Raw genomic sequence first — 27,223 nt, 5'->3', positions numbered from 1 at the left:
AATGCACGAAAAAGTAGCTCATCTTAACTGTATGAAGTGTGCAGGGCTCATTTTAAGCTATTAATTAATTTAAAAATAGAATTAAAGCTTTAAATCGGTTTAGTTTTGCTGATGAGAGGTCAGTTTCGCACCTGGATCAGGTGTTCCTGAACACCTTTTTACTAAGTTACTCATAATCTGTACAAGCTTACTTATTAATAATTTATTAACCACGAAAGATTCTCGTGTATGAAGTTAAAATGTTGCTTGTAGCAGAAAATATGTAAAATGACACCAGAAGCAGCAGGAAAGTACAAACCCAAATGTAAAGTGTTCAGAGTGCCTGTAATTACTGCAGGTGTAGTTTGTGTTGCAGCAGCAGCAGCAGCAGCAGCAGCAGCAGCAACACACACCCAGCTGTTCAACAGCTCCAGGCTACAGATTTGGTTTGCACACACACAAAAGAGGCGACGTGTCGGCCTGTCAGGAGTTGCATATGTGAGGTTTCCTCAGCTGGGCGAGGCTTTTAAACAGAGATGTGATCAACCTGATGGCAGCCTTCCTCTTTTTGCTTTGGCTCAGACAACCAGCTGTTTGGTTTTTATTAAAAATATGCCCTACTTCCTGAATCTACCTGTCCTGCGCTACGTAACCAGAACATCTAAAAGAAAATCTACAGTACTCTGATCGTGTTAATCAGATTAATTGTGATGAATCAATGAACTTTGCAGGACTTAAAATGGCTGTTTGCTGAAAGAACGACACAATCGGAGTCAAAACTGTAGAAAAAATATAAACATTTTGCATTTTAGATAAAAATAAAACCAGTTTGTTTTACCCAAAACTCGAGTGGCAGTTTTAACTCCACCTGGTTCATAACTCTTAAGCATTTTTCAATGGATTATTAATGTAATTATTTAAAAATGATCAATAAACCGGCCAAACGCTGCACTAAGTCGAGCAGAATTGCCTGAACTTTTCACAAATTGATGTTAAAAGTATTTTTTTTGCTGTAGATGCATCCTTTGCTGCACTGAAAGGAATGCTATGTTGTTGCATTTTAGGCAATGAAATGTTTTCTTACCTAAAACTGAATTTTTTTGCATCTTTTTGTGTATTTCTAATATATATAAGAAAGTATTTAATGAAAATTCAGCAGAATGTGTGTTGTCTAAATAATATAGATTAATCGGCTGACTGAATGTTTAACTGTCAGAACAATCGATTAATCGATGAGTAAACCAATAATTAGTTGCTGCAGGTGGCAGGGCTCGTGCTCGGGGCCTTAGCCTGGATAAAGCTCGGATTGACAGGCAGCCAGGTGATGATGCTGAACACAAAAGATTAAGCTGTGCAGCTGGACTGCATGCAGATAAATTACTGCAGAAGCTTGAGCTGAAGCACAGCGGCGGTTTGTGCAACTTCCTCCAGAAGTTGCCCCATGGGTGGCTCTGAAAGTGAAGCCGCAAACGCATGACTGCAGCTCAGAGAATATGCAGAAGCAGCAGCCGCCGCAGCAGCTAGCGTAGCATTTCGTCTGTCCTGTGGCAGCGCTGCTCCTCTTCAGCAGTCTGAGCTCATAATGCACTTAGGAGAGACCCAGGTGACACCTTGAGTGCTTATCCCTTCATCCCTCACTCGATAAACAAGCACACACTCAGGAGATCGCTCTGATCCCCACACACACACACACACAATCCGTCTTTCATCGCTCTGATCGTCGACTCTAGAACTAGCAGCTCATCTAAATGCGTTTTAACGAAGCTCACGTCTTTTTCTGTCAACATCTCGGCTCTGGACGTTCTTATCTTTTCCTTCTCTTCAGGGTCAGGATGTGATATTTCTCTCTGTCCAGACTTGTACTAACATTCCTCCCCTCAAAGCATCACTTCCTTCAGGAATCTAACAGATTTCGCAAACACCCGAGTCCTCTTCGAATTAAACAAAGTTGGTGTCAGACGTTTATAAATGTTTCCAGATGCCTTTAGAGGTCATCAGGCGTCAACCAGCGGCCGCCGTATTTTACAAAATCAATCAAATTTGGTTTCAATCAACCACTGTGCTAATAACATTTAACTCCATAAACTTATCACAATAATTTAAATAAACTTTCTTGTTTTGTGCATGTGGAGAGGCGAGGGGCAGGTTGACCTCTGGTGACCTCAGGAAACATTTTTAAAAGATAATCTGAAATTGTAACAGGTTTGTCACTATAATTTTGTTTCTGGACGATAAATTATCCCAGAGGTTATTGTGATAAATGATGATATTTTGAGACCATTTTCAAGTAACAATAAAGAACACATTCTCAAAGATCAATAAACTTTAAATTCTTATATACATTTAACTAGAAAACATTTTAAATATTAAATAAAACAGAAATGGAGACAGAAAACCTTTCATCCAGTCTTTGAGAAAAAACCCAGAAATGATTCAAATGGAAATTATTGATCTTGTTTTAATTTATCATACAATTAATTGATTTGTTTATTGCGACAGGCCAAGTAACAACACAAGCAAAACATTTTTTTGATTGACGCCATATTTAGTTTGCTTTTGTAAATGTGGATTGGTTGGTTGACCTTTGACCTGTGGAAACATTATCTCTAAAATGATAGACACACAAACAAAAAATGTTGTACAAATGTAGCACAGTCGATTGAAACCATATTGAATTTTTTTGGTTTGTGTGGATTGCCTGGCTGACCTTTGACCTCTGGAAGTATTGTCTGGGATTCACACAGACCCGCCAGAGAGACACCGGATGATTTAAAAAGAAAATATATCTTAATTTGTTACAAGAAGTCAAAAAATGTTTAAAAATTGATAGAAGTCGGCATAACAGACTTCAACTGAGGTCGACCTCTGGTGACCTCTGGAAACTCTCACCAGGTCGACCTCTGGTGACCTCTGGAAACTTTTTTTTTTTTTTAAGCTTAAAAATTGTAACAACAAAAAACTATTTTTTGGTGCACAAATGTAGCACAGTTGATTGAAACCATATTTGTTTTTTCTTTTTTTTGTAAACATGGATTTCCAAAGATTGTGGCTTGACCCACATCAAGGGTCAAGGCTGGTTGACCCCCGATGACCTCTGGAAACATTCATATCTTTAAATGACTAATTCATATAAGTAACAAAGAAAATGACAAGATCAGGCAGCTGACCTGTACTCTCACTGATGAGGCATTTTCAGACGGCTGTCCCTTAGTAGGGAGTTGGCATCGTTTAAAAAAATATATTTTTTTGTGGATTCAGGATAAAGAGGCATAAATGACAGAGGAGACAAAATGAACGTCAAGCAGCTGCTGCAGCAGCGACGTGTCTGGACCGGCGCTGTTCGAAAAAAAACAAAAGCCTGTTATTCAAAGTTCAGACTTGGGATGATGCAGAGCAGCCATAACGGTTTCTAATAGCTGCAACTCAAAGGCCCGTCAACCGTTTTTCTTTTTAGACTGAAAGGTTTTTTAAAAAATGTATCTTCATGTTGCAGCATGCGACATTCCTTCTGCCGCATTGCTAATAAACGAGTTGCACTCGTTTAATTATGCTGCGTTTCAGTCGCACACAAAACTGGGAAATTCTGTTTTGAGGGCGAGAAATGTAATATTTTAGTGTGAAATATTCAGTGGATTTTTTTTTTTCTTGATATTTAGATTACTTTTCTCACATTTAGCAAACTTTCATAACATTTAATATGTAAATGTGTTTAAAAAAACTGGTTGCACACAATTTTAGCAAATATAAAATTGAATAATCTAAAAATTAAATTTGAATAAATCTAAAAATTGAACCTAAATATTGATATAAATTTGAAAATTAAATCTTAATATTAAATTTGAATAAACCTAAATGTGAATATTCAATCTAATTGTTAAATCTGAATTTGATTATTAAACCTAAATGTTAAATGAATAATGCATCTAGATGTTGAATTTGAATAATCTAGATGTTAAATCTAAAAATTCAATGTACATATTGAATATTAAATATGCTATATTGAATTACTGGAGTATGAAACCTAAAGTAAAATCAAAATTCTAAATATTAAACCTGAATATAAAATTTGCTGAATGATTTCTTAACCCATTTTCTTGAATTAATCTGTAAACTGTTTATTTAATCTCCTGTTTTGCAGCCACCATGACGGACGCAGACAAGTTCCTGTACGGGGACCGGAGCGGCATCAACGACCCGCTGGCCCAGGCCGACTGGGCCTCCAAGAAGCTGGTGTGGATTCCCAGCGAGAAGCAGGGATATGAGGCCGGGTCGCTGAAGGAGGAGAAGGGCGACGAGTGTGTGGTGGAGCTGTCCGACTCTGGCAAGAAGGTGAAGGTCCAACGAGTTGGGAAATAAACTCCAATTAAAAATATTCACCTTAATCGATTTAAACAGGATGAAAACCTTTCCAAACCTGCAGTGTGTAACTTCTGTAGATATTTGTTGAAACTGTCACCATGTTGTGACCGTTTGTTATGAGACAGATGAAATTGAGCGAACTAGAAACAACCAATCAGAGCCAGGGGGCGGGTCTTAGCGCTGTCAATCGCAATCTGTGCGTTCAGTCTAGTTAGCGTCGCCACCCATGACCTCACATAAATGGTTTACCTGTAAGTTGTTTCTCCCTGTTAGCACATTTAGCAGCCAATACATGAGTGGACTGACAGCGCTAAGACCCGCCTCCTCGCTCTGATTGGTTGTTATTGGTCAGAGGCGTTGCGTTTCTTCAGACAGCGATAGCAGCTTGGGGACAAAGTGAAGGGGATCAATATTTTTCATAGATTATGTCATATTTTACTGTCAGTTTTAACAAATATGTAAGAAGCATATTCTTTATAAAAGTTGCATTCTGCAGCTTTAAACGATAAGAATCTCTCTGTCAAATTTTAACATGAAGTGCAGCTTTCTGCACAGCAACAGTTTTTCTGCAGGTGCTGTTGATATAATAAAGGAGTTTTGTTGAAAAATATATTTTAATTTAATGAATAACTGTAATGTGAGGTGGAGATTATTCAGTGTGACGCTAACAGTAATAAAATAACCAGGATGCAGAGGAGGTTAATGTTACCTGAGGAGAATCCAAGCTAGAAACTCAAAAAAATGTCAAAAAAAGTTCAAATTAAAAAATGCCTCATTCATCCCGGAAGGAAATTAAATGTTGTTGCAACTCGTATGAATTCAAATTCTTCAGAGTGAATCTGAAGAAGCCTCTGACTAAAGATGAAGAGAACGGTCCGGGTTGTCCATAATTTTCTTAATTTTTATTGAGAATCCTTTTTTGCATTATCATCTCCAGAGGTTTCGTAGAAATCGGTTGATGATCTGTTTGATGATTTTGGAGGCTTATTCCAAAATTAACTTTTAATCACTTTTGTTGTGGTTAAAATTGGCCATAGAAGTATCGTCTTTTTTATGAAATATAAACAAATTTTGGAGCCCTATTTCTACGCCGTCTTGTACATATTCTAAAGAAAAATACGTAGTCATGGAAATGCGTCACATGTTACTTTAACTAATAAGTGGAATCGTTGAGCAAGCAGCTTGTTGAATCCAAGTAATCGACTGATTCCCATTCCTAATGTCACAGCAGTCGGTAACGTTCATCTCTGTGAATCTCAGGTGAAGGTGAACAAGGACGACATCCAGAAAATGAACCCGCCCAAATTCAGCAAGGTGGAGGACATGGCGGAGCTCACCTGCCTGAACGAGGCCTCCGTCCTGCACAACCTCAAGGAGAGATACTACTCAGGACTCATCTACGTGAGTGGGGAACGGTCTGCAGGGATTGTTCCGCAGCCTCCGGTTTCACTCTAAACATCACTTCCTGTCTCCCACAGACGTACTCGGGTCTCTTCTGCGTGGTGATCAACCCATACAAGAACCTGCCCATCTACAGCGAGGAGATCGTCAACATGTACAAGGGCAAGAAGAGGCACGAGATGCCGCCACACATCTACGCCATCACCGACACGGCCTACAGGAGCATGATGCAGGGTGAGCGTCTTACTGAGCAGGATGTGAACGATTATTGGTTCCTGATGTTCAACACACACAGAGGTTCACTCAGAAAACACAATAAATCGATTAATCACATGATGAATTAAAACAAGCTCAATTTATCGTTTATCTCTTTAATCTCTTTCTACCAAAAAATGGATGACGAAAGTCTTTGGATATTTAACATGTCTTCCAGTTTCAGTGATGAATGTTTGTTAGAATGTAAAGTTTATTGATAAAATGTTAGAGTAAGTTCACTGTAATGTTTCTCCAGAAGCATTTGTATTTCTGTAGCTGCGTTTCCAATGACTATAAAATTGTGCAAATTGAAATTATGAAAATAAATTTGCATAATGGAAACATGGTAATTAAAAAAATAAAATAAAATAATCGGCTGGGATGAGGTCGTTTTTCAGCCGTATCAAAATGGATGTATTTCGCAAAGCTACCATGGAAGCACTTTTCGGATCAACCTGAGTCATGTGATCAACATCTGGTGTTACTACAGCCAAAAACCACGAAGACGACGACAGGAAGTGATCTTTTCTGCAGTTTTTTTTTTTTTTTCTTTTCCCAAGACAACCTGGCGCTGCTCCATCAGAGTGCAGTTGATCAAAAATAAAAGATTTGGGTCATTTGAACTTGTTGAATCCATAACTCTTTTCTAAAAATGCAGACTACAATTTCTCTAAAACGCCGCATATGTAGCCAGTCCTATAAGCGGCTTGTCGCTCCAATGCCTGAATAAGACACCGACATTTCCTCTGACGGCTGACGGATGAACGCTAGCGCCGTGGCTGAAAAACTAATACATCTAATGTAACTGTTTACATCCGTCTCTGCCAAGATTTTTATTGAACAAGATTATTAATGTGTGATTTTTAAGTACATTTCTTATTGAATGAAAACACCGCAATTGCGAAGTCGTTTTTTTGACATTAGCAGAATTGACAAAGATTTGCACACATTTGTAATGCAAACGCAGCTTTTTGTGACTGGGGAGCTAAAGCTAGCGCCGCCACTGCCAAGGAACGCCTGCACAGCTGGAAGTTTTCCTGCTTAAATGAGCAGTAATTATTAAACTACAATGTCTGTTTGTTGGCACTTGGCAGAAGCTGCAGACTTGTACAATCCTGCACTTTGTTGCTGCTTGTTAACTTGGCTTTGCATCAAGTTTTGTGTATTTTTTTTAACCCATTATTCTTTTTCCTAACAGATCGAGAGGATCAGTCCATCCTTTGCACGTAGGTGTCTTTGAATCTTCTGATTTTACTTTATTTTTGTAAAACTTATAACATAAGACTAGTATTAAAAAAAGAACCTTTTCTGCAAAAATGCTAAATTTTACAAATTTTTAATTTTGTTAATTTCTAGTGCAAATATCTCAGTACTTGACATAAGGCAAAACTAAATTACAAGTAACTTTTAGCAAGAAATACTGATGAAATAATTCCAGTTCTGTTGGCAGATTATTTCACTTATGATATTGGAAAAATGTCTTGTTATAAGTGAAATAATCTGCCAATGGAACTTGTACTTTTTTCATCATTATTAAGGAGTTATTGACTTAAAGCAAACTTCGTTATCTTGCTGAAACGTTGCATATAAGGTAGTTTTGTCTTATTTCAAGTGTACTAAGATATTTGCACTAGAAATGGACAAAAGATACTTGGAAAGATTTTGTTTTTGCAGTGTACAGACATGAATTTAGCTTTTGTTTGTGGTTGAGGCAGTGGTTGGTATTAGTTCAGTAACCCTAAAGGACCAAAACCTGTAAAAGAAAAAGGTTTTTTTTGCAACATTCTTACCATTCAACTCCTTCATAATACGGTAATTTTTAAGAGCATTCCAGTTCTGCCCTTTCCCTTCCTGTTGCTGAAAAAAGCTGACATTTCCCCTTGCAATGAGACGATACATTTCTATTATGCGTTTGTTGAAAAATCTTTGTTTTTAAAACGATTTGCCTAATAAAAACCAGCCCTTTGTTCTACACTTTACTTTGTAAAACGGATCTGGACCTTCGGTTATTGAGAAACTATTGCTTGCTGGGGTCTTGGACTCTGAAGTTTTAAATAATTGGGTCTGATTTTACTCAATCACTAACATTTGTGACATATATAATGCGGCAGATTGATGCTGTGAAACTTATGAAAATTGAACAACATAAACAACTTTGCCACTGTGAGGAGAGAAGTATAAATCCAATCCAAACAACATTTCTGGCAACAATAAAATGTCTTCAACATTTGTTGCAAATTTCAAAATATGGCTGGACAATATGTTGATATGGCTGTAAAAACGTATCACGATGTAAGCGTTTCATATCAGCCTATCAATAATTATTGGCTCATTTTATGTTTTAAATATCTGAAATGCTGCCAAACTGGATGTATGACTTGTTCTTTTTTTTAAAAAACGACTTTCGCTTCACGCTGTTTTTTATTTTTAGGCAGTTATGAGGCACAGTCGCGAAACATGAAACTACTGCGGGGCAAGTTACTCAACAGGTTGCTAGGTAACCAGAGAGTGAGTGAGTTGCTAGGTAACCAGAGAGTGAGTTAATTGATTCCACCAACTTTGCCCAGTTGGCCTTGAGAGGTTGAGCAGCTAAAGCCTTTCCTGTGCCTACATCTCCCAGAATGCTGTGCGGTTCAGTGAAATTATTGAATATTCTGTCAGACATGTTATCTTTTGATATTGATCGTAACATATTGATTTAATGTCCAGTTCCAAGTAAAAACTGAACTTTCAAAGCAGTTTGTGAATCAAGTTTAACAATATCAATAAAAGCATCTCGTGTTTGGTGATGATTAATATTACAAGTTCTTGTTTCTAGATTTCCATAAACTCTGGTATCTTTTCACTTAACCTTCTGGATGGCTATTTTAATGCATTTGGGGTGTGACTACTTATAAATAATTCCTTTTGTTTTCTGCAGTGGCGAGTCGGGAGCTGGGAAAACGGAGAATACAAAGAAGGTCATTCAGTATCTTGCGCATGTTGCTTCATCCTCAAAGTTCAAGAAGGACCAGGTTGGTTTGAAACCCAGACATCTCTGTTTTTTTTGTTTTTTTTACTATTTTGTTCTAACAGTGGGAGATAAGTGAGAGTGGAAAAGCCCCAGTTCTCCAGCTCATCAGCTTCCTGATCTTTCCACAATCTTGTGTTTGATAGATTTCCATTTTAGTCCAGTTCCGTGAAGGTATGCATCTTAACGAGCTGTCGGGCGACGGTGGTGCATTCCTGTCTCAGGCCCCGACACGCCTGTGACTGAACCGAAGCAGAGCGCTCATCTTGATACACGCATCCATGAGCTATTTACTCTACATTAGGATGTTTGACAAGACTTGACATGAAACGTTTCATAAATCATTTTGCCATCAGCCATTTGCTGCCGCCAGGTTTCCTGTGATGTAATATCTGACCTACAATGTGTTTCTAAAGTGTTGAATTTTCTTTCTTCCCTCCAGGCCGGTGCTGTGTTGTCCCATGTGAGTTGATCTCTCTGGCTCTATTTGTGTCCATACTAACAAAAAAAATCATCTGCCCTTGACTTTGTCATGAAAGCAGATCAGATTGTCATTCAGACATTTTATTTTTATTGGGTTTTTAGTCTAATCGGTGAAAAATCTAACTTTCTGCTGGTGAAAAACTCATGTTTGCTATGTTTGTACAGAAAGGGAAGTATGTGACATGCAGTTCCTTGTAAAACCACGACCTGTCAGTGGTGCACACTGCAAAACCACAAAATTACCAAGTATTTTTGGTCTAGCTTTTAGTGTAAATATTTTATTACAGTTGAAATAACACAAACTGGCTTACAAGTAACTTTTCAGCAAGATATAGGAGCTTGTTTTAAGTCAAAAATCCCTTAATATTAATAAAAACATACGAGACTTTAGGCCTTTCATGATGAACTTTACTGGATGATAAATTGTTTCAGACGTTATTACGATAAACAATGATCTTGTTTTTGAGACCATTTTCGAGTAATATAATGATGCAAGAAGAACACATCCTCAAAGATCAATAAACTTCTAATAAGCATTTTAAACTAGAAGACATTTTAAATCTCATATCAATAAACAAAACTGAAATGTTAAAATAAATTATGAAGTCACTATAAACAAAGTTTTCCTTTAAAGGCTAGTTGAAACCACACATTGTCCATTTTTTGGTATAAAGAGAAAAGTGAAACGATAAATCATGCAAATGGAAGTTTAGCTTGAATTAATTGATTTATTGTGACAGGCCTACTAGTTTTACTGGCAGATTATTTTACTTATAACGAGATATTTTTACCATTTCATAAGTGAACTAATCTGAACTTTTTTTTATCAATATTAAGGAATTATTGGCTCAAGACGAGCTAATATTTCTTTGCACTGGGAAAGTTTATTTCAAGTGTACAAAGATGCAGAGCTAGAAACTAGATTAAAAATACTTAGTAAGATTTTGTTTTTGCATTAAGCAGCTGTGTTTTTTAAGCCCTCAAAGTTTTAGTTTTTTTTTCCTAAAGCATAAATGAATTTGCTTTTTATTTAAAGTCCATTTATTTAGCATTGCTGCCTGTGTGGCTGGGTTGCTCCAGTTTCTCCCTCTACATTTAGCTGGCTTACCCACCAAACAGAAACCAAGCTGAACCGTAGAGCAGCTCAGGTTTCTCACTCCACCCAGCAGCTATTCTCATTCAGTCTGTTTTTGTCATTTTGTACTGTTGTTTTGCATTATGCGAAGTCATCTGTGCTAACCTGGTTGTGGCGTCGCCTGTGCTGTGTGTGCCTGCATGGAAAGGGTCGGCTTCACAGGGACTTGAAGCTTGAGCGGGCTTGCTGTTCTGCGGGAATGTACTGCATGCAGGAATGTGCAGGATCTGTATTTTTGCGTGTGCCTGCGTGTGCTTTGTTGGGCAATAACATCGCCTGAGGTCTTTCTTTTGAAAGTGAACAAGAAATCAGTTACAGGAAAAGTCCTCTTGATGTATTTTTGACAATAAAGGATGTGCAGCTTTGCAGAGTTTGAGCTTCTCCTGCTCAAGTTGAGACAAAACGAGTCCAATTCTGTCTCTTCTCCGTTAGGGGGAACTGGAGAAGCAGCTGCTGCAGGCCAACCCCATCCTGGAGGCCTTCGGCAACGCAAAGACTGTCAAGAACGACAACTCCTCTAGATTCGTAAGCATGACCTGAAGGCTGCTAAATCAGTTTGCTGCCATTTTAACTACTTTTACCTCCAAGTTATAAAAAAAAATGTGATACAGCTGAACCAGTTCACACTAAAGATGAACTAGTTCATACTGATTAACTGTGAATTAATTGATCACAGCTTACCACTAAAAAACTCAACTAAAGTCACAATCACTGTATGAACTAATTCTTGTTTGTTGATTTATCTCCACATTTTAAAAGTCTTAAAAAAATCTCAAACATTGGACACACATTATTCACAGGGTTTAGTTGTGTAAATACTCAAAACATTATAAAAACATTAATAAATGTCTGCTTCAATTCTTTGAAACAGCAAATATACCTTATGAACCATCTTTGTATTTTATATTGACAGCATGTTATATTTTATTTTTATTTTGTCTACAATTGCTACTCAGTGGTGGTTGTTGTGTGTCTTGTCTCTATGCTGCTGTAACTGCGAAATAATTTCCCTGCTGTGATGAATAAAGTAATTCTATTCTATACTATTCTATATTTCCACAGAAACTAATATCTAGTCTTATTTCAGCCAATCGGCACCAAGGAAAATAAATGGTGCTCCTGAATTGGGTACTTTGAAAACACCAGCCAACAGCGTGTGAAGTAGCATTGTACTGAGGAATTTCAGTTTTCAGCTGCATTTTGTTTGAGTATTTTAATACATGTTGCAAAAAACCAAATGAGGTCATTTTCTTCAAACGATTTAGTTGAATTTCACAGAAAAATCTCCTAAAACCATTTTTATATTTATACAGTTTTAGACATTTTTCAGTGAGACTACATTTAATTGTGGCTGCTCCTTAATCTTTGCTTGTAAACTTAACATCTGTACATAAATATATGTTGATGAAAGAGCAAAGTTAAAGTGACTGAATACATTAGAGATGTGGTTTCAGTCTCAGCCTTGCCAGCAGCAGGCTCAGCAAAGTATCAACAAAACCCAAATGCTGAAACATGTTGCAATAATTTAAAGGTTTTAATGGTTGGTTTATTAAATCTCTAGCTGATGAGTATAAAACAATTGTTAAATTATTTACTCGTGTCCCACAAACACAGATGTGAGCATGCATAAAGATGCACATGGCTGTCACTACGTCAAATCCACGTTTGCGCTTGTTTGAACCTTTTCACACAAACAATCCTGGTCAAATCAACAAAATTGCAAGTGTTGGTTAATGAGACACATTTTATTTTAGTTATGTCTGTATTTATTGTGAGGAACCTGGGTTTTCAGACTTATTCCCCACTAGTGAGATGAAAATTATTTTTTTAAACTTGTATTTCTATACCATTGTATTTACTTTTGTTTGTTTGAGCACTGAATAAAAATCACAATGTTTGCATTTCTTGTCTTTTTTTTGTGAAAAGGGAAAATTCATCAGAATCAACTTTGACGTCAACGGCTACATCGTTGGAGCCAACATAGAAACTTGTATCCTTCTCAGTGAGATTTGGATGGAAGGCTGGAGCAAGTTCACCATTTCTCTTATGTCTTGCTTAATGTACAGCAACGGTTTCCCGAAGAGTTACTGGTGCATACTGGTTTGTGCCTTAACTAAAACTTTAGATTTGCTGGAGAAGTCTCGAGCCATCAGACAAGCTAAAGAGGAGAGGGCCTTCCACATCTTCTACTACATGCTGACGGGAGCCGGAGACAAAATGCGATGTGAGGACTTGGTCGTCAGAGCAGGAGTGCAATAAAATGAAGAGGAAGTTTCAAAATAACTGTTACATAAATGTGCTAATCATGAGATCAAGACTCTGAGGAAATAGTTTACAGGCAAAAGAATTAAGATTCTGGTTGCATTTTAATTTAAGGTGCTTCGTTGAACAGGTTGGGGTCTATGGGCTGTGCAAAAAAATTATGTTTTTTGGGGGATTTTTTGTACACAATTAGATTAAAGTCTGATCAGTTCTGCCTAGTTTGAGCTGTTTTAGTTCCTCTTGTCACTTTAAATCCAATATTTACATTCACTCATGAAAATAGCTGCAAACAGAGGCTCAATTATACAACAGTACATCTTTGAAAAGCAGAAGTAGAGACTCCTGCTCAACCAACAAGAATGCAGCAAGTGAATAGAGAGTCGACAACAAAACACTTGACTTTTCCAGTAGCCATTGTATAACTTTAAAACCAGCTGACCGAACGTGCTAAGACTCCAATAGGTGATGTGGACTGAGGTTGCTAGGTAACGGCCCTGTGGAAGGTTTTTGAAACGGTGCGTTTTCCAGACACCAGAAAACAGCTGGGCTGTGTTTAGGAGCAGTTGAGACCCAAAAATAAGCATAGAAATGTGTAATTTTTCATCGTAGGTCCCCTTTAGGTATTTGTATTGAAATAATGCTGCAATTAGCAGCAAATTGTGTGACGTAACCCTTCTATGGAACCTGTGCTGCACTTTCAAAAGGCTAAATCTCCAGATTTATAAGTCTAGAAGGTGAATCATGTCTGTTTTTTGGACTAGGAATATAGTTGCTCGATTCCTTTTTCACTTAATAAAAGTGAGATGAGCTGATGTTTATCTTTGCTCCCTTTGCAGCTGATTTGTGTCTGGAGGATTACAGCAAGTACCGTTTCCTGTCCAACGGAAAAGTGACCATCCCGGGGCAGACGGACAAGGAATTGTTTGTCGAAACCATGGAGGCCTTTAACATCATGAGCATCCCTGAAGAGGAAATTAATGGTACTTTCAGTAATTTTTATTATTTTTTACACTGACATTTCAATTAAAGTTGTCAGCTTTGAAAGTCTTTACCTTTAACCCAACAGATTGTCTGACTTAATTCAGAGGAGGGTAGAGTGACCAGAAATGTTACTGTAGTATGAGTTGCACTAATTCAACATTTTTCTTTTTCCTCAAGTTAAAGTGCAAAGTAGCTTCCCAAGAAATTAAGAGTAAAAGCTACTCAAGTTTGAGAAACTGATCATAAAATCTGATTCAATATTTTAAGATGTCATCAAAAAGATAAAACATAGAGCTACCTGCAAATTCTGGCATTTTACAGACAAATATTGATTACAAAATGACGCCTTCAAACAAAAGCAAAACCTTTTCAAATCAATTTTCAATATTGAACTTTGCATAAAAGTAATACTTACGGATCCAACAGATGGAACAACAAAACTGCCTCGTACATCTTTGATTTAACCCTTTCATGCATAACGGTCACTGCAGTGGACAGCTATCAAACAGCCATTTTTATGTTATAAATGCACACAGACCACTGAAGTGGACCATTAGTGTCCACTGCCCACTACTGGCCATCCACTGCAAGTGCAACAAATTTTTGTTAAATCCAACATGACAGACAGATGAAAAAGCAACTCGGGAATATTTAGTCCCTCCTCCTATTCTCGCAGGTAAAAATATTGTGACATCAAGTAACCCCTAAAGGCTAATACTACTGATGTAGTTTCCAAATAACGACTTTGTATTTGGGGAAAATTACAACTGATCACCTAGAAAAAAATCCCCAAAGTTTTTTTTACGACATTATTTTCTGTCAGAAACACTTTGGGGGAAAAAATCCTGACATAAAGGATCATAATTAATGCATGAGATGGTTAAAATGTTTGCTTTTCATTGAAGTATTTGAGTATCAAGAAATTTTACTCGAGTAGCAATAGTTACTCAATGAGTCCAAGTTTATTTAAACCGCTTTGTTGTTGAAATGTGCTATATAAAGTGATTTACATAATCAAAACACAATAAACTTATGTAGTCAACAGGTGTGAAAAACGGATATTACATTTTGTCAAGTGCCATTGCTGAAATTAATATATATCAGTTAATTAGTTCATAATAAAATTACATATTACTGGCACAATAAAGGTCAAATCATTTTCAAAAAGTTACTCAAATAGATGTAGCTATTTACTACACGCGTCTACTTAATTGTGATTGTATAAGTGGATGTTCTGTTGGGATTACCACGTAGGTTGTTTTGCTTTCAGGTCTGCTGAAGGTGATTTCCGCCGTGCTGCAGCTGGGGAACATGGTGTTCAAGAAGGAGCGCAACTCAGACCAGGCATCCATGCCTGACGACACCGGTACGCCGCAACCTTCACCAGATTTTATCCATTTTATTCTCAAAGCTCATCCTGCCATGTCTGCCATTATTTCCCTCCCAGCTGCCCAGAAAGTCTGCCACCTGCTGGGCATCAATGTGACCGACTTCACGAGAGCCATCTTGTCTCCCAGAATCAAGGTTGGCACTGCAGCTTCCTTCGGCGTGACGGAGTCGTTGAGGTTCCTCTCTGTGACGTAGGTTTATGGTTTTGTCTTCAGGTTGGAAGGGATTATGTGCAGAAGGCCCAGACCCAGGAGCAGGCGGAGTTCGCTGTTGAGGCGCTGGCCAAAGCTTCGTATGAGAGGATGTTCCGCTGGCTGGTGATGAGGATCAACAAGGCTCTGGACAAGACGAAGAGGCAGGGAGCGTCCTTCATCGGCATCCTCGACATCGCCGGATTTGAGATCTTTGAAGTAATTACCTGACAAGTACACTTAATTTTAATTTGTCAGTGTGAATAAGGGCTGCAACTAATCGGTTATCTAATTAAAGACATTAGTACATTATTCTATATTTGACAATATAAATGCAGAAAAAATACAAATTTCTTTTTACCTTACATGCAACAACATGGCATTCCTTTGGATGCCAGATTATTTTAGGAAAGGAGCTAAAAACTTGACTTATTAGGGCTGATCTGTTTTTAGCTTGATCAATTAAGCGGATTAAAAAGCTTCTTAATAGAATATTTTTTTAGTTTTCACATAATGTGACCTAGGGTAGAACTATTACTAACAAATCATATTAAATGCAAAATGTTTCTCCAGTTCAATTTAACAGAAAATGTAACATGAATATGCGTTAATGCCGACTCAAAAGCAGATTTGGGTGCGTCATATTAATCAACCTTAATTAAGTGCAGCAATAAGTTAAGTTGAATAAACTAATGTTCTAGATTCAGACTTTTTATAGATTCCTGTCTATAAAAACCAGACTAATTTATCATTAAATGTTATCTGCTTAGTTTGTCATGCAGGAAAACATTGACCTTTTTACATGAATATTGAATATTCATGACCTGCAAGTATTTTCAACTTGGCAATTTTTGGTCCACATGGCGAAAAACTGGATCTCTGTCTTATTCTTCCCAGACGGAATCGTAATGTTTTGTTTAGTAACAGCAAAGCTGTAATGCAGGTCTTGCCTCACATGCAAACTGCAAAAAAAAATTGCAAATAAGATGGTGTTGCTCCCACCTGCAGCCTAAACAACAGGAGTCGGTCCCTGAAGCTACTGTTTACCAATGCAACGGAGAAAAGAAAAACGACTTCAGCTTTCATTTTTGTGCAACAATAACAAAGAAATAATTTCTGGTAATTTCTCTGCAGTGAATCAGAGCACTCAAATCTATTATTTTAAACTGCTACAGATGGAAATCCATTATGTCAAACTTTCAGATTTCTAGATTGGCTGCACTTTTTTTTTTTTTTTTTTTAACTGAAGTAAATCAACATGAAGGTCATGCAAAATGAGTCGAAGTCTTTGATCTTTTGACTTGGATGCTGGTTAAACATGGAGTTGTGTGACTGCCTGGGCCAAGCCTATTTGCTTTATGATCTAAAGATGTTTTCCCACAGCTCAGTCGGATAAAATGGCTTCATGTTAACAAGACTGCAGCCTGTTAACCTGCATGATAAAAAAAACCTCAACCATCTTCACCCAAATTCAACTATCTGGTGTCATTTAATTCATTTCATCTGAATCTATTAAAAACAAAAAAACATGTTTAGTGGTTTGGTCTGACACAAATGTTCATGCAGTCTAAACTTGAACAGAAAGCTGTAGGGCCACAGCTAGCAATTATTTTAGTAATGAATTAATCTATCAATTCTGATGATTAGTCAGATAAAAAAAAGTTTCTCGTTCTGTAATTTGTTTTTCATTTAAACCTTTTTAAACATGCAAACAATTAAATTCTTAAAAATAAAACATTTAAAATGGCATTTATTTAGTGAACACTTGATCATTTTTATCAAAAGATGCATCTGCAGCTAAAAATGTTTCTAACATAAACATGTGAAAAGCTGTTATTTCTGTTTGACTGCACATCAACATTGGAGGGCCAATTTGTTTTCCTTTTTATTAACCGATAAATAATTGGACAGCAAAAGGTGCTTAATAGGACATTTTTAACACATTTTATTGATTGACCCCCCAGAAAACACATGCTGTTTTCTACATATAAAAAACAGCATGCATATATATATATATATATATATATATATATACACACACACACACACAGCTTGGTCTTAGTTACTTCTCAGACTGTTTTTCCAGCATATTGCCTTTTTAGTGTCTGAAATGATTGCCAATCAAGTAATCGAGTGCGTCTAGTTTACATTCAGAGTTGAGGTGCATCGAGGGCCCTTCACTGTGCCTTTTATATGTCTAATGCGGCACAATTTGAACCGTTTTGATACGTCAAGAATGGATGGAAACCAGACATGCCTGACGTGTGAAACGCGAGGTGTAGAGCAAAATGTCAAGTGTCTGCATTCAAAGTGCAGACGCGACAAATTTGAAGCATCAGACGCATTTTTGATGCGCTCAACGAGTTTGGTGTGAACGCACCAAAATAAGTTAATCTGATTAATCATCCCAGCCCTAGAAGGATGAATCCTGTTCACTTTCATATTGACCTGTTTTCACAAAGTATGGGGAAAATATTTTTTTCTTATTGTACTATAAGCCCACAGCCCAATTGAGATAATCTACTTAATTCCTTCCTGCAGCTGAATTCCTTCGAGCAACTCTGCATCAACTACACCAACGAGAAGCTGCAGCAGCTCTTCAACCACACCATGTTCATCCTGGAGCAGGAGGAGTACCAGAGGGAGGGCATCGAGTGGAGCTTCATCGACTTCGGCCTGGACCTGCAGCCCTGCATCGACCTCATAGAAAAACCTGTACGACTTTTCTGCCTGAAATCAAATTAACTGCACGGCTGCTTTCAGTAGAAACCACAGCATGTATAGCGGTGGTAAAGATTCCTCTCTGTTTTGTCCCAGAATGGTCCTCCTGGTGTCCTGGCCCTGTTGGACGAAGAGTGCTGGTTCCCTAAAGCCACCGACAAGACGTTTGTGGAGAAACTGGCTCAGGAGCAGGGAACTAATCCGAAGTTTGTTAAACCCAAGAAACTCAAAGATGATGCCGATTTCTGCATTATTCACTACGCAGGAAAGGTTCGATCATACATCTGTTCTTGTTTCACCAAATATTTAGCTGAAGATGAGCAAACTTGACACAGAAGCCTAAAAATAAACCTTTTTAGATTAGATAAATTCATCAAATTGGCGTAAAAGGAGCCTATTGCACAAAATTCACTTTTTTCATTTTTTTGTTTTTCCGCTTCGGTTTAAGCTTCTTCTAAAAACAGCCATAGTGTTTAAAGAAAACAGAAGTTTTTTAGTGCCTGGAAAATGAGTCCTTTCGAAAACCTCCCAATTTAGTCTCAAATGATGAGCACTGCGCCATTACTTAGCAACCTCAGTGAAGGCCAGCCTGTCACCTAGCAACCAAGCAGAGTTCCAGAACGTTTGGTCCGCTGGTCTTACTGCTGCACGTGCTGTACAATGGCTGCTGGAAAAGAAAAGTGTTTAGTTGTCGACTTGCCATCCAGAAACCACTTGCTGCATTCTTGTTGGTTGTGCAGAAGGCTCCACTTCTGCTTTTCATTTATGGATGGTTGTATAATAGACATCTGTTTTCAATTGCAAATGAAAACATTGAGTTGGGAGCATTTCCAGCTGCAGCTTATTTAGATTTAAAGTGACATGAGACCCTAAAACGGCTCATTCTGAAAGGATTTCAAAATGGGCAGAACTGAGCAGACTGAAATCCAATTATCCAAGACTAATTTTGTGCAAAAAATGTAATGAATCTATTTTGTTTAGCTCATAGACCTATCCTAACCTATTCAAGAAAGCATAATAGGTCACCTTTGACCCACATTTAACACTTCAAGAACTGCATCACCACTTTAGTCGACAGATTTCTTTTCAAAGTCTTTATTTAGATGTTGAATAATTAGTCTCCTTGCAGCTCATGTACAAACAGAAAAGCAAGTCGGACATATTTGATCTCTTGGTTGCAGAGGTTGACAAACTTGATCTATCCTGTATCCTCGTAGTTCCTTTATTTTTTTGCATATTCTGATAACCGTTCATGACTTCTCACCCACAGAGAGAGGATTTATTGATTTAATGTCAGCAGCTGACTGGAGGGATAAAGATGATCTCTTTTAACTCCAAACGTTTTCTCTGCAGGTGGATTACAAGGCAAACGAATGGTTGATGAAAAACATGGACCCCCTGAATGAGTGTGTGGCCACCCTGCTAAACCAGTCCACTGACAAGTTTATTGGTGACCTCTGGAGAGACGGTAAGCTGAGCGAAACTCCTCATTGTTTTGACTTAAAAGCTGCACATTAAGTGAACTTCAGACCTTTTAGTTTAAGGACCCTGGAGTATGCTGAAAATGTTAACTGGTCAATTTTTAAAATGTTAGCTCGTCTCCTTTTGCTGCACATTGCAAGTCGGCAAAGACAAATTCAACTGTTTGGAAATATGTCTAAATGCAAAAAAAATTGTTCTTGTGGAAGTTAAATACTAACTTAACCCTATATCGACTGTTTTTTAAAGATAAAATTTATAAATTAGTCCCTAAGGGTAAAATCTTTTATTTCTGTGCAAATTGACATTTTTGTGTAAATTTGTTTATTCTGCAATAGTTGGGCTGAAATCTATCTCAGTGCTGCCCCCATTAGGTTGGCGGGGGAACTGCAGTTAAACTTTCTAATTGGTTACAACGGTACAACAACGTCACATACACTCGTTTGTGTAAAAAACCATCTGTCAGTTACTGCACAGCGATTATTGCTTCACAAGTTCCTAATCGCTCCAGTAACTCAGGGAAAAATGGCTAAATTTGTCACTAACCACTTTAAAGGATAAATAAATAAAAAAGGTGTTTTATTCCTTAATGTGTAAGGAAGAGAAAGTGAAACTTTGCATTTATTTATATTTTTGCATGTCCTTGTGATTTCCCAGTGGACCGCATCGTTGGCCTGGATAAGGTTGCAGGAATGGCCGACTCGGGGCCCTTTAAGACCCGTAAAGGCATGTTCCGCACGGTCGGCCAGCTGTACAAGGAGCAGCTGGGGAACCTCATGACCACGCTCAGGAACACCAACCCCAACTTTGTGCGCTGCATCATCCCTAACCACGAGAAGAAGGTACGACGTTGCCGCTTTTGCAATTCTCCAGGTGTTGCACTAGTGATTGCGCACAAATCCAAGTCCAGTTGTGATCTGTGATTTTCATGTTTTGTCAGGCTGGTAAACTGGACGCTCACCTGGTTCTGGATCAGCTGAGTTGTAACGGAGTCTTGGAGGGAATTCGTATTTGCAGACAGGGCTTCCCCAACCGGATCGTCTTCCAGGAGTTCAGACAGAGGTGATGCTTTGTAAATTTACTTTAATATTTTGACTCTTTTATCACTCTGTTAAATTCAACATGTTTATTGTTTTGGTGTATATTCAGGGTTAGGTTGTGAATGTCTGTGTGATGTAACTTAAAAATAAAATTAATTTTTTTCATACTATATCTGATTTTAATATATATTTTTTCTTGCATGTTTTGCCTCCTCAAAAACAATTGCAAACAAAATATTTTCAAAAAAGTGACTTATTTCAATCACCCCTTCCTGTGAGGCATATTGGGTGTAATACTGGACAATATGGCATTTGGACCAGACTAAGAATTTATATTACTAGAATAAAATCATATTGTCAGAATAAAGATACAATTAAGACGTTCCGGTAAAATTATAAGTCCTCATTAATGAGGGTAAAAAAAACTTTGAGATCAGATGTGACCAGCTCAGTCCATGGTTGTTGTTAGGTTTTTTTTTTTTATTAAATAGAAATGGTTGCTTTTTCAATTATTTCAAAGTCTTTCTGCTGATAATTATCTGTAAAACCAACCTTGGTATTGGTTACAATAAAGCTTCTATTTATTTGTTGAAACGGGTCAAAGTATAATGTCACAAGATGCTAAACATTCATCAGTTTTCATAAAATTACTACTTCATTCTCCTAATGTAGCGACGTGCCACGATATAAACATTTCATATCAATTTATCTATAATTATTGATTAGTTTTTTGCTTTAAATATATAAAATTCTGCCAATTGGTGGTTGTCTTATCCAGTTTTCACTCCATGCAGGTTATTTTTAAGCAGTTATGAGGCAAAACATTAAACTGCTGCTGGGCAAGTTACTCAACCGGTCACTAGGTAACCAAGGAGTGAGAGAGTTGCTAGGTAACCAAAGAGTGAGGGACTGAGTTGATTCCACCAACCATACTTGGCTAGCTGAGAGATGTTGAAATTATTAAATTCTCTATTATCTATTGGTATTGATCACATGTCTATTTCGATACATATTGATTTATTGGCCAGCCATATGTTCTTGTAATAAGAATACATATTACAAGAATTCTTGTAATTAAAAAATACAAAAAAATCTTAGCTTTGACTTAATATTCTGCCGTAGAGGTGACCTGAATTCAAAATAAAAACAGAAGCTTGTCAAACAAGATGGAGTGCAATGGTGGGGAAACAAAATCCAGATTTTCCAAAGATTTAATCTTCAAAACCCCCCAAATTTTACTAATTTATCAAATATGCTAGTATTTATCAAAATGCACATCTGAAATGGCTTCCTTGAAGATTCTGGTTGTTTTTGTGTTTCAGGTATGAAATCCTCACTCCAAATGCCATCCCAAAGGGGTTCATGGATGGAAAGCAAGCCTGTGTGCTCATGGTAATGTTTTCAGCTTCAGATGTCGGCGGTTTATTAAAATGTCATCAGTTAGCTCATGCTCCATGCATCCTGATTCAAACAGATTAAAGCCTTGGAGCTGGACCCTAATCTGTACCGAATCGGCCAAAGTAAAGTGTTCTTCCGAGCTGGAGTCTTGGCCCACCTGGAGGAGGAGAGAGACTTGAAGATCACTGACGTGATCATGAGTTTCCAGGCCTGGTGCAGAGGATATGTAGCCCGAAAGTAAGAAAACATTGATATTTAAACTGTAACCCTTTGCACACTTCTGCTTTCTAACGTTCTACTGAACAATAACTTCATGTTTCTGCTTATAATCCCAGAGCCTTCGCTAAGCGACAGCAGCAACTGACTGCCATGAAAGTCATCCAGCGAAACTGTGCAGCTTACCTCAAACTCAGGAACTGGAAGTGGTGGAGGCTTTTCACCAAGGTGAGATCAATGGAAACTGTTCAGTACCGTAAAATGTAATTCAACCAGCACATCACCAAACATCTGGATCATTAGAGAAATCTGGACCGCAGCTTCCACTTTATGGCAGTTTTTAAAACTCTTTTCAAATTGTGCATCAAACATCCAAAATAAGCAGCAGATTTTGCTGGACGATGACTTGTCCCAGAAATTATTGCGATAAACGATAATTCTGGTTTTCAGACCTTCTTCCAAGTAGAATAATGCAAGTTTGTTTTCTCAAAGATCAACAAACTCTTATTTTGAATGTTTAAAATGTCTTGCTGTTCCGGTGTTAGTGGCTGTTTAGAAAATTAAACACAACAACCAAAAACAATCAATTAAATGGGAACAAAAGCTTTACACAACTGAAACCATAAATGAAATTTATTATAAAGCAGTTTAGTTTTTATTAGTGTCAGAAAAAATGTGGGAGAAAAAATGAGGCATATTAAAAAAAAACAACACATTGTCACTTAAAGGTCCAAGATATTTTATTTTTTGTCAGTTGTGATCATTTGTCTTTAGGATTTTAACTAATTTTCTTCCTGCTAAATAAACGACAAACTCCATCCATCCATCCATCCATCTTCTTCCGCTTATCCGAGGTCGGGTCGCGGGGGTAGCAGCTTCAGAAGGGAGGCCCAGACTTCCCTCTCCCCAGCCACTTCTTCTAGCTCCTCCGGGGGAATCCCGAGGCGTTCCCAGGCCAGCCGAGAGACATAGTCCCTCCAGCGTGTCCTGGGTCTTCCCCGGGGCCTCCTCCCGGTGGGACGTGCCCGGAACACCTCACCAGGGAGGCGTCCAGGAGGCATCCTGACCAGATGCCCGAGCCACCTCAACTGGCTCCTCTCGATGTGAAGGAGCAGCGGCTCTACTCTGAGTCCCTCCCGGATGACTGAGCTTCTCACCCTATCTCTAAGGGAGAGCCCAGCCACCCTACGGAGAAAACCCATTTCGGCCGCTTGTATCCGCGATCTCGTTCTTTCGGTCATGACCCAAAGCTCATGACCATAGATGAGGGTGGGAACGTAGATCGACCGGTAAATCGAGAGCTTCGCTTTTTGGCTCAGCTCTCTCTTCACCACGACGGACCGGTACAGCGCCCGCTTGACAGCAGACGCTGCGCCAATCCGCCTGTCGATCTCCCGCTCCCTTCTTCCCCCATTCGTGAACAAGATCCCGAGATACTTAAACTCCTCCACTTGGGGCAGGACACCCCCCCTGACCCGGAGAAGGCACTCTACCCTTTTCCGGCTCAAGACCATGGCCTCGGATTTGGAGGCACTGATCCTCATCCCGGCCGCTTCACACTCGGCTGCGAACCGCTCCAGCGAGAGCTGCAGATCACGATCTGATGAAGCCAAAAGGACCACATCGTCTGCAAAAAGCAGAGATGAGATCCTAAGGCCACCAAATCGGATCCCCTCAGCACCTTGGCTGCGCCTAGAAATTCTGTCCATGAAAGTGATGAACAGAATCGGTGACAAAGGGCAGCCCTGGCGGAGTCCAACTCTCACCGGAAACGAGCCCGACTTACTGCCGGCAATGCGGACCAGACTCTGACACCGGTCATACAGGGACCTGACAGCCCGTATCAAAGGGCCCGGTACCCCATACTCCCGGAGAACCCCCCACAGGGCTCCCCGAGGGACACGGTCGAACGCCTTCTCCAGGTCCACAAAACACATGTAGACTGGTTGGGCGAACTCCCATGCACCCTCCAGGACCCTGCCGAGGGTGTAGAGCTGGTCCAGAGTTCCACGACCAGGACGAAAACCACACTGCTCTTCCTGAATCCGAGGTTCGACTATCCGACGGACCCTCCTCTCCAGGACCCCTGAATAGACCTTGCCAGGGAGGCTTAAGAGTGTGACCCCTCTATAATTGGAGCACACCCTCCGGTCCCCCTTTTTGAACAGGGGGACCACCACCCCAGTCTGCCAATCCAGGGGAACTGCCCCCGATGTCCATGCGACATTGCAGAGTCGCGTCAACCAACACAACCCTACAACATCCAGAGCCTTAAGGAACTCCGGGCGGATCTCATCCACCCCCGGGGCCCTGCCACCGAGGAGCTTTTTAACCACCTCGGCGACCTCGCCCCCAGAGATTGGAGAGCCCAACCCAGAGTCCCCAGGCTCCGCTTCCTCAGTGGAAGGCATGTTGGTGGGATTGAGGAGGTCTTCGAAGTACTCTGCCCACCGGCCCACAACGTCCCGAGTAGAGGTCAGCAGCACACCATCCCCACTATAAACAGTGTTGGTGCTGCACCGCTTCCCCCCCCTGAGACGCCGGATGGTGGACCAGAATCGCCTCGAAGCCGTACGGAAGTCTTTCTCCATGGCCTCTCCAAACTCCTCCCACGCCCGGGTTTTTGCCTCAGCAACCGCCCGAGCCGCATGCCGCTTCGCCCGCCGGTACCCATCAGCTGCTTCCGGAGTCCCACAGGCCAAAAAGGCCCGATAGGACTCCTTCTTCAGCCTGACGGCATCCCTCACCGAAGGTGTCCACCAGCGGGTTCGAGGGTTGCCGCCGCGACAGGCACCGACAACCTTGCGGCCACAGCTCCGATCGGCCGCCTCGACAATGGAGGCACGGAACACGGTCCACTCAGACTCCATGTCCCCCACCTCCCCCGGGACGTGTTCGAAGTTTTGCCGGAGATGGGAGTTAAAGCTCCGTCTCACAGGGGATTCCGCCAGACGTTCCCAGCAGACCCTCACAACACGTTTGGGCCTGCCAGGTCTGACCGGCTTTCGCCCCCACCACCGGAGCCAACTCACCACCAGGTAGTGGTCAGTGGACAGCTCCGCACCTCTCTTCACCCGAGTGTCCAAGACATACGGCCGCAGATCCGATGAAACGATGACAAAGTCGATCATCGAACTGCGGCCTAGGGTGTCCTGGTGCCAAGTGCACATATGGACACCCTTATGCTTGAACATGGTGTTCGTTATGGACAATCCATGGCGAGCACAGAAGTCCAGCAACAGAACACCGCTCGAGTTCAGGTCGGGCGGGCCGTTCCTCCCAACCACGCCCCTCCAGGTCTCACTGTCATTGCCCACGTGAGCGTTGAAGTCCCCCAGCAGAACAAGGGAGTCCCCAGGAGGAGCACTCTCCAGTACCCCCTCTAAGGACTCCAAAAAGGGTGGGTAATCTGAACTGTCGTTCGGCCCGTAAGCACAAACGACAGTCAGAACCCGTCCCCCCACCCGTAGGCGGAGGGATGCTACCCTCTCGTTCACCGGGGTAAACCCCAACGTACTCAACTCACAATATTTTAATGAAATAAGCAAAGCAATCGGATTTTTGTAAATTATTGTAGAGGTTAAACAAAGGGTCTGGTAAATTTGCCAAATTTAAAAGAAGACAACAAAACATATCCTACATTTTCCAGCTTGATGATATTTTACTAGATGTGTTTTTGTCTTTTCAGCAACAAGAAACGGATTTTGTTTTATTTCTTCATCTGAATTTTAGTAAAAGTCACTGAATGTTTTTGGTAACTATTAATAAATTACATTAAATTGAAAACAGAAACCTGGATGAATACTTTGTGTTGCACTTTACATTTAGCCTTTTTTAAATTTTTATTGTATTTTTTAACAGCCTGCCATCAGTGAAAAACTTCTAATTTAGACTATCCTTGAATAGTAATCAAGGACCACAAAAAATTGGTCTGAGTACTGCAAATGGCCCCCGAACCATATTTTGGACACCCCTGACTTGGATGTTTGTTTTAGGAAGATGACAAAAAGCAAAATGAGAAATGGATACAGTTCACTTTGCTCTGAACAAGCGTGTTAGGATCAGAGCTTGGGTGTTAAAAATCTAGACATTTAAAGTGTGCAATACTCAAACTGAATTTTTTTTTATGACCCTGTATTGCGTAAACTATACATTTTTAAAGTTTTAAATTTTCCTCTCCAGGTGAAGCCTCTGCTGCAAGTGTCTCGGCAGGAGGAGGAGATGCTGGCTAAGGAAGAGGAGCTGCTCAAGGTGAAGGAGAAACAAATCCAAGTTGAGGAGCAGCTCAAAGAATTTGAGGCGAAGCAGCAACAGGTGAGTCTTTGCAATAGATTGACGTTTATTTTTTAATTCAGAAGAGCTTGTGAACCTTTAGCTGTCTGTCTGACTTGGCTCTGTGCAGCTGAGTGCAGAGAAGCAGGCCCTGCAGGAGCAGCTGCACGCAGAGACGGAGCTGTGCGCCGAGGCTGAAGAGATGAGAGCCCGTCTGGCCGCCAGGAAGCAGGAGCTGGAGGAGATCCTGCATGACATGGAGTCCCGGCTGGAGGAAGAGGAGGAGAGGGTCACGCAGATGCAAACGGAGAAGAAAAAGATGCAGCAGAACATCACGGTCAGTCGACTGTGGAATGCATGCTACCCCTTTATGTGTAGGGCTGCAATTAACAATTATTTTAGTCATTCTGAGAATTAATTCTAGTCTTTATGCAATACTATAGGTACATTAAACAATGCAAATAAACAAATAATTGAGCTCCTTTATAAAATAAAAACATTGTATTGCCTATAGTGTTTACTTGATCATTTGTAGCAAAAGATGCATCTACAGCTAAAAAATATTTGTAACATCAACTTGTGAAAATCTGATCTGTTTATTTTGGATCAACTGATTGATAATTGGATAGCAAAAGGTGCATAACCAAAGATT

The 27,223-nt window shown here is 39.7% G+C and overlaps 1 protein-coding gene across 1 annotated transcript in view; it reads left to right on the top strand.

Annotated features, from left to right (window-relative positions):
* The window catches only part of LOC116719978 (myosin-9-like), a 41,623-nt gene that overhangs the window by 190 nt on the left and 14,210 nt on the right, over nt 1–27,223 (top strand). Inside the window, exons 2-24 of the mRNA XM_032562893.1 lie at nt 4,118–4,308; nt 5,599–5,739; nt 5,817–5,973; nt 7,193–7,220; nt 8,915–9,008; nt 9,447–9,467; nt 11,055–11,147; nt 12,549–12,612; nt 12,748–12,846; nt 13,721–13,864; nt 15,136–15,231; nt 15,313–15,389; nt 15,470–15,664; nt 17,987–18,160; nt 18,263–18,436; nt 19,520–19,634; nt 20,303–20,487; nt 20,586–20,707; nt 22,008–22,077; nt 22,160–22,320; nt 22,419–22,527; nt 26,482–26,613; nt 26,702–26,908. Of these exons, the coding sequence (XP_032418784.1) occupies nt 4,123–4,308; nt 5,599–5,739; nt 5,817–5,973; nt 7,193–7,220; nt 8,915–9,008; nt 9,447–9,467; nt 11,055–11,147; nt 12,549–12,612; nt 12,748–12,846; nt 13,721–13,864; nt 15,136–15,231; nt 15,313–15,389; nt 15,470–15,664; nt 17,987–18,160; nt 18,263–18,436; nt 19,520–19,634; nt 20,303–20,487; nt 20,586–20,707; nt 22,008–22,077; nt 22,160–22,320; nt 22,419–22,527; nt 26,482–26,613; nt 26,702–26,908 (2,844 nt within the window). The 5' untranslated portion in view covers nt 4,118–4,122. The remainder of the gene's footprint in view (nt 1–4,117; nt 4,309–5,598; nt 5,740–5,816; nt 5,974–7,192; nt 7,221–8,914; nt 9,009–9,446; nt 9,468–11,054; nt 11,148–12,548; nt 12,613–12,747; nt 12,847–13,720; nt 13,865–15,135; nt 15,232–15,312; nt 15,390–15,469; nt 15,665–17,986; nt 18,161–18,262; nt 18,437–19,519; nt 19,635–20,302; nt 20,488–20,585; nt 20,708–22,007; nt 22,078–22,159; nt 22,321–22,418; nt 22,528–26,481; nt 26,614–26,701; nt 26,909–27,223) is intronic.

Source organism: Xiphophorus hellerii, chromosome 5, assembly GCF_003331165.1.
Source record: "Xiphophorus hellerii strain 12219 chromosome 5, Xiphophorus_hellerii-4.1, whole genome shotgun sequence".
In the NCBI taxonomy this organism is placed as follows: domain Eukaryota; kingdom Metazoa; phylum Chordata; class Actinopteri; order Cyprinodontiformes; family Poeciliidae; genus Xiphophorus; species Xiphophorus hellerii.
Note: the sequence above shows the minus strand (reverse complement) of the source record. Positions and strands in the feature narration are given on the sequence as shown.